Genomic DNA, 14291 nt, shown 5'->3' with positions numbered 1-14291 from the left:
TCCATAAGAAGAGGATATTAGGACACACTTACACACAGAGGAAGGACCATGTGAAGACAAAGGGAGAAGATGCCATCCACAAGCCAAGGAGAGAGAGGCCTTAGAGGAAACCAGCCCTGCTGACACCTTGATCTTGGGCTTCCAGTCTCCAGAACTGTGAGTAACACATTTCTGTTGTTTAATCCACTCAGTCTAGGGAACATTGTTATGACAGCCTGGGCTGACTAATGTACTAACCGTCTCTTCCTTCTCCCTGTCACATCCGTTACCAAGTCCCCTAGATTTCCTTCACAACCAACACCTGTATTTCTTCTCCATTCTTGCTGTTGTCTCCTGTCTGGGCACTGCGGCAGGAAGCCTTTGGCCTTGCTGTGTGTATTAGTCTGTTCTCTCATTGCTCTAAAGAAATACCTGAGACTGGGTAATTTACAAAGAAAAGAGGTTTACTTGACTCACGGTTCTGTAGGCTGTACAGGAAGCATGGGAACATCTGCTTCTGGGGAGGCCTCAGGGAGCTTTTACTCATGGCAGAAGGCAAAAGGGGAGCAGGCATCCTACTTGGCAGGGGAAGGAGCAAGAGAGGGGGTGGAGGTGCCACATACTTTTAAAACAACCAGATCTTGTGATAACTCTATCAGGGGAACAGCACTAGGGGATGGTGCTAAACCATTCATGAGAAGCCACCCTCATGATCCAGTCACCTGATACCAGGCCCCACCTCCATCTTTAGGGATTACATTTCAACATGAGACAGGCAGGGACACAGATCTAAACTCTATCACTGTGCCTGTCATTCACTCATCTTGCTCAGGTCTGCAATCCACCCAGAAGACATTTGGAGACCCTGGGGCAAGGGAAGGGCGTGGTAAAAGCTGGGGTTTAGGATCATTAGGGTCTCCATTCCTTGAGTGTGGCATTCAGAGACTTGTCCTCTATCACCTGGCCTTCCTAGGTTCTGATTCTCCACTAATAAAAACAATTTATAACGATACCCATATTCGCACTCTCCTCTGAATCCAAAGTACTTTTTCGGCATGAAAATCGTATCTCGTGTAGTTCAATTTTCATTGCTCACGTCTCAGGCTCCCAACTGGGCGTGTATGTTTCCTGAGTGGAGGGAGGATTCCCCTCTGAGGGGTTAATTCCCCAACAGTGTCTGGCCCGGTGCCTGGTTCACATGGATGCTTGTCTCAGGTCAGGTCCTCAGGACCAGATGCTTACATGAGGATTCCTACACAAATGATTCATTTCTGGTTCCAGGGGAATAGAGTTGAGTCGGAGGAGCATTAGGTAGGAGGGGGTCTAAATTTAGGTTAAGTTCCAGGGAGTTCCAGGCTAAGTTCTGGATTGCACAGGTGGACTCTGGAGTGTACGTTATACCTTTGCACATTTTTCCTTTGTCCCTGGGACTCAGGGAGCAGGGCTTTCTTGCTCTCACATCTGTCAGTCATTGACTCAGGGCCACGCCCACTGTGGGTATGGGCACTTCTAGCCACTTCTGGCTTATGTATTCTGGCAGCTGTGTTTCTAATACAATCCCAAAGACAATCTTTGAAAAAGGAGTTGCACTTCTGGGTTGTTGGAAACCTAAAGCACACTGAAGCTGGGGAAAGATGCCCCTAACCTGTGAAAGGGATCCGCGGGGACCTGGGTGGCACGCTCCTGGTGTCCGCTGCAGCCATGTGTAAGTCCCTGTTGTCTCATCCACCAGAGAAGGGGCTCAGGTTGGATCCCATTGCTCAGTTTTGCACTTGTGTTGTCCTCTGTGGCTTTTTGTTTCATGTGTATTTCCTGTGAGTAGCCCTTGTAACAGGAGAGGTCTCAAGTGCTGAGTAGTGAACCCTTTTTGACATGGCAAGATTTTGTGTTATTTTATGTGTTTAATCTTTGCCCCCAACCGTTTACATTGTAGAACTCTCTCCGTTTTGCCAGGTTTGCCATAAATTGCCTACATTATACTCCGCCACACTGATGTCAGCTTGCCTATTTCCCTGACCTTTGGAATACTGTGCTCCTCCTTATTTCCATTTATTCCTTTCTTTCATGCTGTTTGTTTTCTATCACATACAGTTTAGCCGTTTTGTCATTCTTAAAAGTCATAAATAAATGCCAGAGCGTGCACGCACTTCTTTAACCATGTAAAGAAATCAGACAGCTATATAGGTCTTACAAACATTTTAACATGCTGTACTAAGTTGAAAAGAGGTAACGTGTTTAATGTTACAACAGAAATCCTAATATTTATTTTTAAAGATTGAGTGTCTGTTTATAAACATTTCCTATTCTTTTGAAGTGACCCTACTTAATTGTCGTTTGACTTGTTTAAGCCACCCAGGCTATGGTATTTCGTTATGTCCCAGCTGAGGCAGGACAGTTGAAAAGGCTGCTCCAACCTGAAAAAAGATTCTTAGCTTTAAAAAGGGTGTTTGCTGCCGGATTGATGGGCCATATTCACCTTGAGAGTCCAGCATCCTCTCCTAAGCAAGTAGCCCAGAGTAAATGGCTGCACCCCACAAACGGTGATAAAAACGTTCTCTTGGAACGTGCGGAGGATGCTTCTCAATGCTGTGGTTTTTCTGGTTAGTGACAGGCCCTGGGTCTCTGGGCCTCCCTCACTGTCCGCCCCTGCATTCAGAGCACGCTTGAGAAAATCATGGAAAGCACTTTCTATATCCAGCTTCTTCTGCTCTATGCTGAGATTCAGACAGTAGCTTTCCTTCACTGCCTTTTTTATGTTTCTGTATTACTTTAGAGTGAATTAGGGAAAGGTTGCACGGAGCCAGTGGGGTGGTGATAGTTAGGGACTCAGATATCCATTTTACTGGATGTTTCAGACCGTTTACAGATCTGCTGCTCATGTCTTGCTGGGGAAAGCCAGGCAATGCTAAGAGCTAAGCATTTGGCAGATACTAACCTCCTGGTTGAAAAGAACCCTTTGTCCTGCTATTTGATGCTATGAAAGAGAATCCTGAAACTGTCAGAAAGAAAAGAGAAAGCATTTTACCTCTTCGCTTTGAAAATGTAAATTGCTTGAGAGATTTAAAGTTATAAATCTTCGTCCCTTGCTATCGACGCTAGGACTGGACAGCCCTTGAACCATGACGTTCAATTCCCCATCTCAGGCTGGAGCTTCCTCTGTACTTACCAATTCCAGTTGTGAAAATCGAAGTAAAGAAAATGGATAACTGTTTTAAAGAAGAAATACTCAATTGTTTTCACATAGAAAGTTTTTTAAAGCCTAGTTTAAAATTCAGTCCACTTTCAGGGTATTTTTAGTCTCTTGAGAATGTTCCAGATCGCTGACTCAGTAAGCCCAGGCTCTTAAAAATGCATGTTTTTAAACTCCACAATGTGACATTGTCTAAGCTCCTTGCCATTTGAGTCTGACCGTATATTCTGAAGTCTGCCTTGGCTTCGTAAGGACTGTTCCTGGCCTTCTGGAGCCCCCAAACTCCCCCACTCAAATCTGATGATGGGGCAAGTTCCTTGCATAGTACAAAGAGAAGGGGCCCAGGAGTGGCATGCAAAAGAACAGAAAGTTACTGTGTTTATGGCCGTCGGAACCAAAAGTGCTTCTGAGAGAATGAAATCTAGCTTTCTAGAAGAAGAAATTAAAGCCCAGAGAGGAGAGGGGATTTGCCTAACGTCCTACATAGCCCATCTGTGCCATGTCCTCAGCCTTCCCAAGCAGGAGGGGACTCCATGGGGGTGGGTGTGTTATCTCTCTTTTGATTTGACATAGTCCTTAATCAGGCATCTTTCTTTGGCCCAATTAAGTTTGGTCATGGTAGTAGGATTGGCTTGCTTGAAATAAAATGGTTACTTTAGGAGTTGGTAACTTAGTATTTCCTGATCTGAAATATATATCTGTAATAAAGATATATCAATTATCTTCTATGGGCTATTTAAAATTTACATAGATATATACACACATATGTATAATATGTATATATATGATGTTCGTGCAGCCAGCAATATGCAAAGCAGAGAGCATGGCTTCTAGTAGTTTGGGGATTGTAGCAACAGAGATTGCTTTCCACTTGGGGACTGGATGCCACCAGATGGGACAACAGACTCTCCCTTCTTATGAACCTTTGAATGTTGCAGGGATTGTTTGGGTGTTGTCATAGTTACCGGAACTGGTGACATCCCCCTGTAGCCTTGTCCCCTTTGTTTCTTCTTCTTCTTTTTTTTTTTTTTTTTTTTTTTTGAGACGGAGTCTCGCTCTGTCGCCCAGGCTGGAGCGCAGTGGAGTGATCTCGGCTCACTGCAAGCTCCGCCTCACGGGTTCACGTCATTCTCCTGCCTCAGCCTCCCGAGTAACTGGGACTACAGGTGCCCGCCACCACGCCTGGATAATTTTTTTGTATTTTTAGTAGAGACGGGGTTTCCCGTGTCAGCCAGGATGGTCTCGGTCTCCTGACCTCGTGATCCACCCACCTCGGCCTCCCAAAGTGCCGGGGTAACAGGCCTGAGCCACCGCGCCAGGCCCCCTTTGTTTCTTCTTATGGAAGGTCCTTTTGGGATCCCAGGGTGATATAGAGAGAGTTAGAGTCTGGTCTTGCCAGAAGGACTTTAGATCTCATGATTTCTTGCTCATGAGATAAAGCCTGGATTAAAGAAGGAAACTCTGGCAAAGATTTTAAAAACGAAACCTGTCATCCTGGCTTACAGTCTCTCCCAGTCACTTCCTAACCCCACCCACTTCAACACCAGAGCAACCCACATCCCAAGAAAGACAGAAGAGGAGGTTTCTGTGGTTTGTCTTTCTTGGCCCTTCCAATAACCATGTAAATAAGTGGATCTCAAGGGTGGTCCCAGGACAAGCAGCCTTCACCATTCCCTGGGAGTTATTAAAAGTTATTAAAAGTGCAAATCATGCTGTCCCACCTGGATCTACTGACTCAGCAACTGGGGAGATGAGACCCAGCAGCTTGTGTTTCAGCAAGTTGTCCAGGTGATTTTTGAGAAGAGCTGTTCTAAGTAACCACTAATTAAACCCTAATTTCCAATTCCTTGAGTCTTCCTGGGACTTCTGTAATTAATTTGTCTGCTAGTAAACATTAAAAATATCAGATTACTTAATTTTACATATTAGATATTGAAAATAATATGAAACTCTCATGAGATCATATCATATTAGATATTGAAAGTATCCAGTATTTTTCCAGAGTCACAAAACAAAATTGAAAGGAAAAAAAGAATATAACAGTGGTATTCTTGAGCCATTAAGTGGGGACAAGGGAAGCCCATTCCATAAACTTGGGGACATTTTGATTGAAGGAAGCATATGGACTGGAACAATTCTTGGATTAGAATAAAAAGAACTGGGAAAATGGAACCAATTAAAAAATCATCTGTCTTTCAGTTTCTTAACCATGTAGAAACCTAAACTTGTAGGACTACCAGAAACTCTATTAGTACTTTAAATTTCTTAATGATTCCAATTCTTTAGGACCTAAAACCAGTTGTTTGGATTCCTGGAAATGGCAGGAACTTTTAGGATGCTGCTCTATTAATGAATTACAATTTTAACATTTTCCAAAGGCTTCCAGTGGGGCAAAATTGATGCCTTTGAAATCAGGGACTCTGTCTTTATTATGGTGACACATGGGAGTGAAATAGAGCCCTTGTTCTTGATGGCACTGAGCACTTTCACTTCTGTAATGTCATTGTTTGCTCATAATAACCTCTCACATTTGTCTGGCTCTGTGGTTTTTAAAGCTCTTTGAATTTGGTCTTGTATTTTATTTTCATAAAACCTCTCTACTGTGGGTACCTGTGATTAACATTTATGATCCTGTTTCCTTAGCTATGAAATGCAGGAAGGGGCTTGTCCAAGATCCCATGACCTGTGGGTGGCTGCCTCTTCCATTATCTTTCTTTTTTATTTTTTGAGATGGAGTCTTGCCCTGTCACTCAGGCTGGAGTGCAATGGCGCGATCTCAGCTCACTGCAACCTCTGCCTCCCAGGTTCAAATGATTCTCCTGCCTCTGCCTTCCAAGTAGCTGGGATTACAGGCGCCTGCCACCACGTCCAGTTAATTTTTGTATTTTTATTATTATTTTTTTTCTTTGAGATGGAGTCTCGTTCTTTCACCCAGGCCGGAGTGCAATGGCATGATCTCAGCTCACTGCAAGCTCCGCCTCCTGGGTTCATGCCATTCTCCTGCCTCAGCCTCCCTAGTAGCTGGGACTACAGGCACCTACAACCACGCCTGGCTAAGTTTTTGTATTTTTTAGTAGAGATCGGGTTTCACCATGTTAGCCAGGATGGTCTCGATCTCCTGACCTCATGATCTGCCCGCCTCGGTCTCCTAAAGTGCTGGGATTACAGGCGTGAGTCACCGCGCCTGGCCTAATTTTTGTATTTTTAGAGATGGAGTTTCATCATGTTGGCCAGGCTGGTCTCGAACTCTTGACCTTGTGATCTGCCTGCCTTGGCCTCCCAAAGTGCTGGGATTACAGGCATAAGCCACTGCACCCGGCCCCATTATCTTTTTAAAAATAAAAAGGGCCAGTGATACTGCTTTTCTGCTTTTTAAAGAAAATACATGGATATGTATAAAAGCATTGACATATTGCTAGAACTTGGTAAATGGTAGTTATTCTTATCCTATTGTCTCATTTAATATGGGGAATCTTAGAGGAATTAGTGGCTTTTGGTGACATACAGGCCATTGCAGAGTTGAAACTATGACTAAGGTGACTGGGCTCTTAGCCAGCTGTTCTCACCAGTCGTGTATAAGCATTCCCTTTTTTCCATAGACTGGCCAACATCTGGTATTTTTTGACTTAATAGTAGCCATTTTGACTGGTGTGAGATGGTATCTCATTGGTTTTGACTTGCATCTCTTTGATAATTAGTGATATTGAGCATTTTCTCATGTTTATTGGCTGCTTGTACGTCTTGTCTTGATAAGTGTCTGTTTGTGTCCTTGGCCCGCTTTTTATGTGGTTGTTTGCTTTTTTCTCGTTGATTTGTTTGTTAGCTCAAGTCTTAGTCCCTCAGGTCTCACCATCATCTTCCTCCAGCCCAGCTCTCCTCTCTACTTCCTCCTCTGGAACTCCTCACTAGAACCCCGAAAAAAGCAAACAGAAACATTTCCTGAATGCTTGCTGCAAATCAAACGCAATTCTAGACATGGGCGATGCAGAGACACAGGCCAGCTGGCCACCACATGTCATTCATTCTAAGTAGCACTTTTGCTGTTTTTAAAAACATGTCAAGGTCTCCGAAATCAGAGTATGTCTTACCACTCATAGCCCATTGGCAGGTTCTTTTCTTTCTTATAGGTACATAAAACAATGATGCATTTTACAACCATGGCATCTTAGGTTTGCTGAAATATAATAGTTTCTCCCTTCAAGGAACTTACAGACTGCCTTCAGGGTGAGGCAAGAGCACAGTAAGAGCTAAGTGAGGGCATGCCATGTGAGCCAGGGAAGGAGCACTTCCTTCTAACCTGGAGCATCAGCGGGTTCTCCCTGATAGGGGAGGATCTGAGCTAGAGCTTGAAGGAGGAGTGGATTTTTCTGTTTTTTCTCCCTTGCTCTGTCGCTCAGGCTGGAGTGCAGTGGCACAATCATGGCTCACTGCAGCCTCCATCTCCTGGGCTTAAGCGATCCTCTCACCTTGGCCTCCCAAAGTGCTGGGACTACAGGTGTGAACTGTGCCCAGCCAGATGAGTGGAATTTTAATAGGCAGAGGAAAGGTGGAAGGGCATTTTACTCTCAGGAATCTGTATAAGCAAAGACCAAGAAACTCGTAAAGGTGCAGGTGGTAGGCATCACCACTTGGAAGGAAGGTGCGGTCAGCGCTGATATTCAGCACTCCTGGCTGTCAACTTTCTAAAGTATTTCCTGACTAGTTGTAACCAGCAGCTGCTCCAGGCCTCCCAAGTGCATCCTGTCACCTGGGCTGTCCCCCTGCCATCCCCCCTCAGTCCAGCAACTAAGGGATTTACGTGGGCTGAGCCCGGAGCCTCCAGGTCCCTCTGATTGGTTGGTTGGTGCCAGGCACTTCCCTCTGTTAGAGGTTGTGCCTATTACTCTGGTTGGAGAACAACTCTGGGAGCTGATATAGCAAGGAAACCTCCCTGAAGCCAGATCAGAGAATGACAGACGGGTGCTGTGGGCCAGGACACTGGCCGCCAAATCTTTAAAATTGTGCCCTTCCACATTTGCTCATGCATCCTCAGTAACTGCGTATTTATTTATTAATGTAAACAGCTATTACTGTGCCATTATGTAAATCTAAAACATACCCCAAAATAGAAGTTAAAAAATGAGATAAATAACAATTGAAGTCAGAACATTTTCTGTCCCCAGTGCAGGGACTCATCGGGGTCTCTCTGCCTGGCAAGTGCCCCCAGTTTACCAGGGGGTAAACACTGGAGAGGCTGGGGCTGCAGTGAAATTACCCTTCATGTTAGAGGCACGAGGAACACAGGGAAGGAAATAGCGATAAGAGACAAGACCAAGAAGTAGATCCAGAAATACCCAGCGTGTTTTTAAACATTACAACCATATCTTGGCCAGTGCTTGTTGGTAAGCTCTATTAGTGGGTCATTTTCCTGGCCCCAGAGCAGCACCGCATAATGTAAATGCATGACTCAGTAAGGTGGTGGAGCTTTGGGTATGGTGAGAAGCACCAGCGAAGCCACAGGGAGGGGAGCGAGGGCATGTGAGTCTCAACGGAAGAACGACTGGAAGTTGGGACTCCCTAGTTCCCTGAGAAACAGGAGGAGTGCTCCTGGCCAGGTGGGGGCAGGGTGTGTGAGTACCTACAGGATCTGAGCAGGATGCTGCCTACCTTGGTCCATTTTGGCCGGGCAATTACATGGGGTCTGGGTGGAGAGCCTCAGCCTTTGATCTCTCTCTATTCCTTCCAGAGGGCTTTGAGGACACGACAAAGACCACAGCAGCCCAGCTCTGTTTTTCCTTCCTTTCTCATCTGCAATGAGGGGCAAGTGGGGTGGCTGTTACAGGGAAGTGGGCAGGAGAATCAGAGTACCCCAGGGTGGGTGGAGGTCATTGGAGCCAGTCCTCACCAACTGAGAGATGCCTTCAACCCAGCAGAAGAGTACCTCCTAGGGATGCAGTCAGTCCATGGGACACGTGTGCAGCTTGGCCTCTGGGTTGATCTGACTGAATGGTCAGACCACAAGTGTTTACAAAGGTCCTGAGCCTGCCTATGTCAAGAGATGGTTCTCTTTGCCTGTCTAGTAACTAGCACTTAATAAACATTACAATAAGGCAGTCACTGCACTAACACTTTCACCTACTCATTCATTTACTCCTTACATGAACTCGAAAGAAGTGGTACTACTTTTATCCCCACTGTACAGATAAGAAGAGGGGGCATAAGAAGATAAAGGCTTTCTTTTTTTTTGTTATTTAATTTTTATTTCATAATAATAAACTTAACTCTGCAATCCAGCTAGGCATGGAAGGGAGCAAGGAAACATGGAACCCAAAGGGAACTGCAGTGAGAACACAAAGATGACAGGATAGTGTGAGCAAATGGGGTGAAGGGTGCTCCCCTGAGCTACAGAAGGAATGGTCTGGTGGTTAAGATAAAACACAAGTGAAACTTATTAGAGTTGTCCACAGTCAGCTGGACAACTGGTCTCTGACAACTCTTCTTGCTGGTCTTGCCATTCCTGGACCCAAAGCGCCCCATAGCCTCCACAATATTCTTGCCTTCTCTCACCTTGCCAGAGACCACCCACTTCCCATTCAACCACTCTGTCTTGGCAGTGCAGATGAAAAACTGGGAACTGTTTGTATCGGGTTCCGCATTTGCCACGGACAGGATGCCAGGACCTGTATGCTTTAGGATGAAGTCCTCGTCATCAAATTTCTCCCTGTAGATGGACTTGGCACCAGTGCCATTATGGCATGTGAAGTCACCGCCCTGACACATAAACTCTGTAATAATTCTATGAAAGCAGGAACCCTTAAAACCAAATCCTTTCTCTCCAGTGCTCAGAGCATGAAAGTTTTCTGCTGTCTTTGGAACCTTGTCTGCAAACAGCTCAAAGGAGGTGCAGCCCAAGGGCTCGCCGTCGACGGCGATGCTGAAGAACATGGTGGGGTTGACCACGGCTGACAGTATGGGGCTCCCGGCGGTGGCGGCATGTGCAAAAGCCAAGACTTTCTTGAGTTATACAAGAAGGAAGCAACAGTGCTGGGATTTGAACCCAGGAATGTCTCGATCTAGAGGCTGTGCTCTAAACCACTAGGCGTCACTGCCTGAGACTGGTGGGAGAACTGACATGCGCTCCACAGCCTTGTAGGTCCACCAGCAAACTTCCAGCCCACCCACAGGCTCAACACCACCACCTTGGATCAAAGATTTCCACGAATCTCGGAAAGATATATAGTCCAGATTTTTGCTAAAAACTGACATGCAGGGTTTTGTTGTCGTTGTTTTCGCCTCCTCTGTTTTGCTGTTTTGCTGGATAGGTTTGCTTTAAATATTAAAGGAATAAAACATCTAGGACTATAGCTCCATGGGCTGCCTTCAGTACCACTACCTCTTCAGTGCTGAGAACACACATGCATTGAATGTGTAATCAGAATATAACTGGGGGTCCGTGTGGCCTGGGCTATGCGTGATGCTGACTCAAATAAACAGCGATTTTATTGGACCCTGTCCTTCTTCCAGAAGATCAATGGAAAGTACCTTCCAATTTTTGGTCCCTCAAGAAGCCCCCGAAGGTCAGAGGGAGGGGAGGAAAATACCTTCTTGATGCACCAGAAATCACCTTATAAACCTCATCCTCCGTGGGGCACAGTGGCTCACACCTGTAATCTCAGCACTTTGGGAGGCTGAGGAGAGAGGATCATTTGAGGCTAGGAGTTTTGAGATCAAGCTGGGCAAAATAGTGAGACCTTGTCTCTACAAAAAAATTTAAAAAATGAGGTGGGCATGGTGGTGCGTGCCTGTAGTCCCAACTTGAGCCCAAGAGGTTGTGGCTTCAGTGAGCTGTGATTGCCCCATTGCACTTCAGCCTGGATCACAGCACGAGACCCTGTCTCTTAAAATTGTCTTTATTGAAATGATTCTCAGTATCCCCTACGCTACTGCAGCTGATTTCCAAAGCCGCCTCATCTTCCGTGCTCTCAGCTCTGAATAAACCCATCTGAAGTGCAGCTCTTCTCTTCCAGCAACTCCTTGTTTTTATGTTCATATCCAAGTGAATCTTAGCTTTGTCCAGAAGCAAAACCCCCATGACCAGGACTCCAATTCTGCCTCTCTTTTCTGGCCACTGCCTCTGTGTCACCAAACCCCAGGGACAAATTGGCAAAGACAAAGGTGGCTCTAAGAGGAAGAGGGAGGGAGAAAGGGAATGAAAACTCACACATCACAAAGTCTTGTTCCTGTTGAAAATGCAGGAACATCAAGCCCAGTACCAGAGCTTCCCATGATTCAGGCCTAGACCCCTGGTTCCTGGGCTGTCTAGTGGGTGAGGGCCCAGGGCCTGGAGGTGTTTCGGGATCCTCAGGCCTGATTTGGTGGACAGGACCATGTTCAGGGGAAAATGTGGAGTCAGGGCTGCACGCTTGCTCTCAGGAGACTGGGCTCTTTTTTCTGAGCGTCCCTGAGAAACCATCCTTAGGTTTTGGTACTACTCACCGGGTTGTGCCTAGCTTCCTGGCTTTGGAACTTCATTCACTTCCTCCACCCTTCCTAGCCCTTCCCTTCCCCCTTCCAACAGGCTGACACCCACTCCTCCTAGAACTCTACCATAACTCACCATCCTACAAGAGCTTCCTTCTGTTTGGGATAGAACTTCGGTGGCCTGCATGCTAGCCATGAAAAGCATTATGATGGCCTTTTCCTAACCATAACAACTATTGATTTCCACTTGCTTCATTTACTTTACATTTCCCTCTCCTCTATATTAGATTTCACCAAACCATATACTTATAAATTAACTTGCACAGAATATTCTGATAGCTTATTTTGGTGAACATGAAACTGAAGGCAAAAATCTCCATCCTTCAAAGAATTTCACATTCTAATGTCACCAAGTTTTCGACATTCTAATGCCAGTAAATTTTTTTGAAAGTTGAAATAGAACATAATGAGGCAGCAAAACGAGACCAGGAGGGTTCTCTGCACCATGCTCCAACAATCTTCAGTCCCCGTTCACTGTTCATGTCTAGGACTGAGGAGTTCTAAAGCATATCACCTCTTGCCTCAAGGACTTTCTTTGAAACATGATCTTGCTCTGTCGCCCAGGCTGGAGTGCAGTGGCGTGGTCACAGCTCACTGCAGCTTCAACCTCCTGGGCTGAAGCGATCCTCCCATCTTGGCCTCCCAAGTAGCTGGGACCACAGGCGTGCCACTACACCTGGCGAATTTATTTTTATTTTAGTTTTTGTAGAGACAGGGTCTCGCCACATTGCCCAGGCTAGTCTGAAACTCTTGAGTTCAAGAGATCCTCCCGCTTCCGCCTTCCAAAGCGCTGGGATAACAGGCGTGAGCCGCTGCTCTGGCCATCCCTGGAGGATGTTTCATCCGGCAGACATTAATTGTTTCACCAGGATCACGGATCCGGCTCTTTACAGGAAACCTGCGCCCCGCCTTAGTCCTCCACCTCTTCGTGCGGCTCCAGGCAGCTGCCAACAGATGGCGCCCGCCCGCCTATTTCTCTCCCTGCGGCTTTTGGGCCCGGCGGGGAGGTGGGGGGAGTCCCAATTGCAGAGGAACTGGTGAGCCCGGGCCAAAATTTCTTCTGGCATCTGGAATGCATTAAAAACAACCCACAAATCTGAAGCTCCTCTTGGCGGGGGGAGAGAGAGAGAGGAGAGAGAGGAGAGAGGGAAGAGAGAGGAGAGACAGGGAGAGAGAGGGAGGAGAGAGGGAAGAGAGAGAAGAGACAGGGAGAGAGAGAGGAGAGAGAGAAGAGAGGGGAGAGAGGAGAGAGAGAGAGGAGACAGGGGAGAGAGTAGAGAGAGGAGAGAGAGAGAGAAAGGAGAGAGAGGAGAAAGAGAGAGGAGAGAGAGGAGAGAGGGAAGAGAGAGGAGGGACAGGGAGAGAGGGAGGAGAGAGAGAGAGCGGAGCGAGAGAGAACAAGAAACTTGAAAAACTAAGGGGAAAAGGGCGGAGGAGAGGCAGCAGCGCGGTCCCCGCAAGCGCTCGCTTTCCTGCATTGGCCGAGCAACCCCCAGCACGCCTGGTCTGCGGGGCAGGGCCGTGCGGCCCCAAGGAAGGATGCGGTGAGCCAGAGGGTTCCAGACAAAGGAGGGGATCCCCAAGGCTCCGGGCCAGCCAGTCCCTCTTTTACTGGCACCACAGTCCCTCCTAGGCGGGGACGAAGAGGGAAGGGGTGGAGGCCTCTACCCTCCCCTCTGCGTGTGGCTGTGTCCCTTTACAGAATGACAGGCTCCTACTTCCGAGGGCGGGGACTAATGGGTAAGGCTTAACAGATCCAGTTCCAGAAATTATCTGTGTTTTTTTTCAATCACCCTCTTGTGTCCCTCTCCCCCATTTAATTTCATCTTTTATCTTTTTCTGGGCCTTCGTAATGACAAGTAGTTTTATAGGTTGACCAGTTTTACTACTTAGTGTCTAACAGGCCGAGTGATGACACCGTTGAAGGAGGTCAGGGCGGGAAGGACATGGAGAGAGATTGGGGGGGCGGGTGATGAGGCCTGTGAGCTCCCTCCCGGGCAGTGCCTCAGTGGTGACCCCTCTCAGGCCTGGGGACTGAGATCTGGTTCTCCCTCCACCTCTTGGAGCCAGGGGGCGCCTTCGTGACTAAGGAGGGAGAGGATCTGGCCTTGTGCAGCTCTGCCCACTGACAGGTCACACCTGTTCTCCAGCTGGGTGGCAGCTCCCTGAATCTGGCCAGTTTCTACTTTTTCACCTAACTCACATGATTTCCACTTCAATCCCACTACTGCTGGCTGCCCCACTGTGGACAACTTCATTAACCTCCGTTGCTCCTAAAGGCAGTCTTTTGATAGAAATGAGTGGCAGAAAAGGCTCAGAGCAACCAGGCCAGTCTCAGCCCACTTACTGCAGTTAGCCTCTCTGTTATGCCTCACTTTCCCCAAGGACTCTCTGAGGGGTGGCTATTAGTACTACAGCTCCTGAGTGAATACCGAGGCCAGTCCCACAAATGTGAGGTTCTCTTCTTTCCTCCGTGAGTCGTTGGGTGAAATAGAACTCTTGCTAATAGCTCACCAAGTCAATTAAAGATTGAGAAGGTAGGCATTGTGAATATGGGATTAAATAATGTCCAAGTGGTAGAATGAACTTCAAGAGAAATAGA

General features: G+C 46.9%; 1 protein-coding gene across 1 annotated transcript in view; it reads left to right on the top strand.

The window, feature by feature from the left end:
- LOC105473511 (trans-golgi network vesicle protein 23 homolog C) overlaps window positions 1-12730 on the top strand; it is a 66153-nt gene extending 53423 nt beyond the window's left edge. The window contains exon 6 of the mRNA XM_011727326.3: window positions 12405-12730. Coding sequence (XP_011725628.2) covers window positions 12405-12730 — 326 coding nt within the window. The remainder of the gene's footprint in view (window positions 1-12404) is intronic.
- Window positions 12731-14291: the final 1561 nt, after the last annotated feature.

The sequence above is a fragment of the Macaca nemestrina genome, chromosome 17 (genome assembly GCF_043159975.1).
Source record: "Macaca nemestrina isolate mMacNem1 chromosome 17, mMacNem.hap1, whole genome shotgun sequence".
Taxonomy (NCBI): Eukaryota; Metazoa; Chordata; class Mammalia; order Primates; family Cercopithecidae; genus Macaca; species Macaca nemestrina.
Note: the sequence above shows the minus strand (reverse complement) of the source record. Positions and strands in the feature narration are given on the sequence as shown.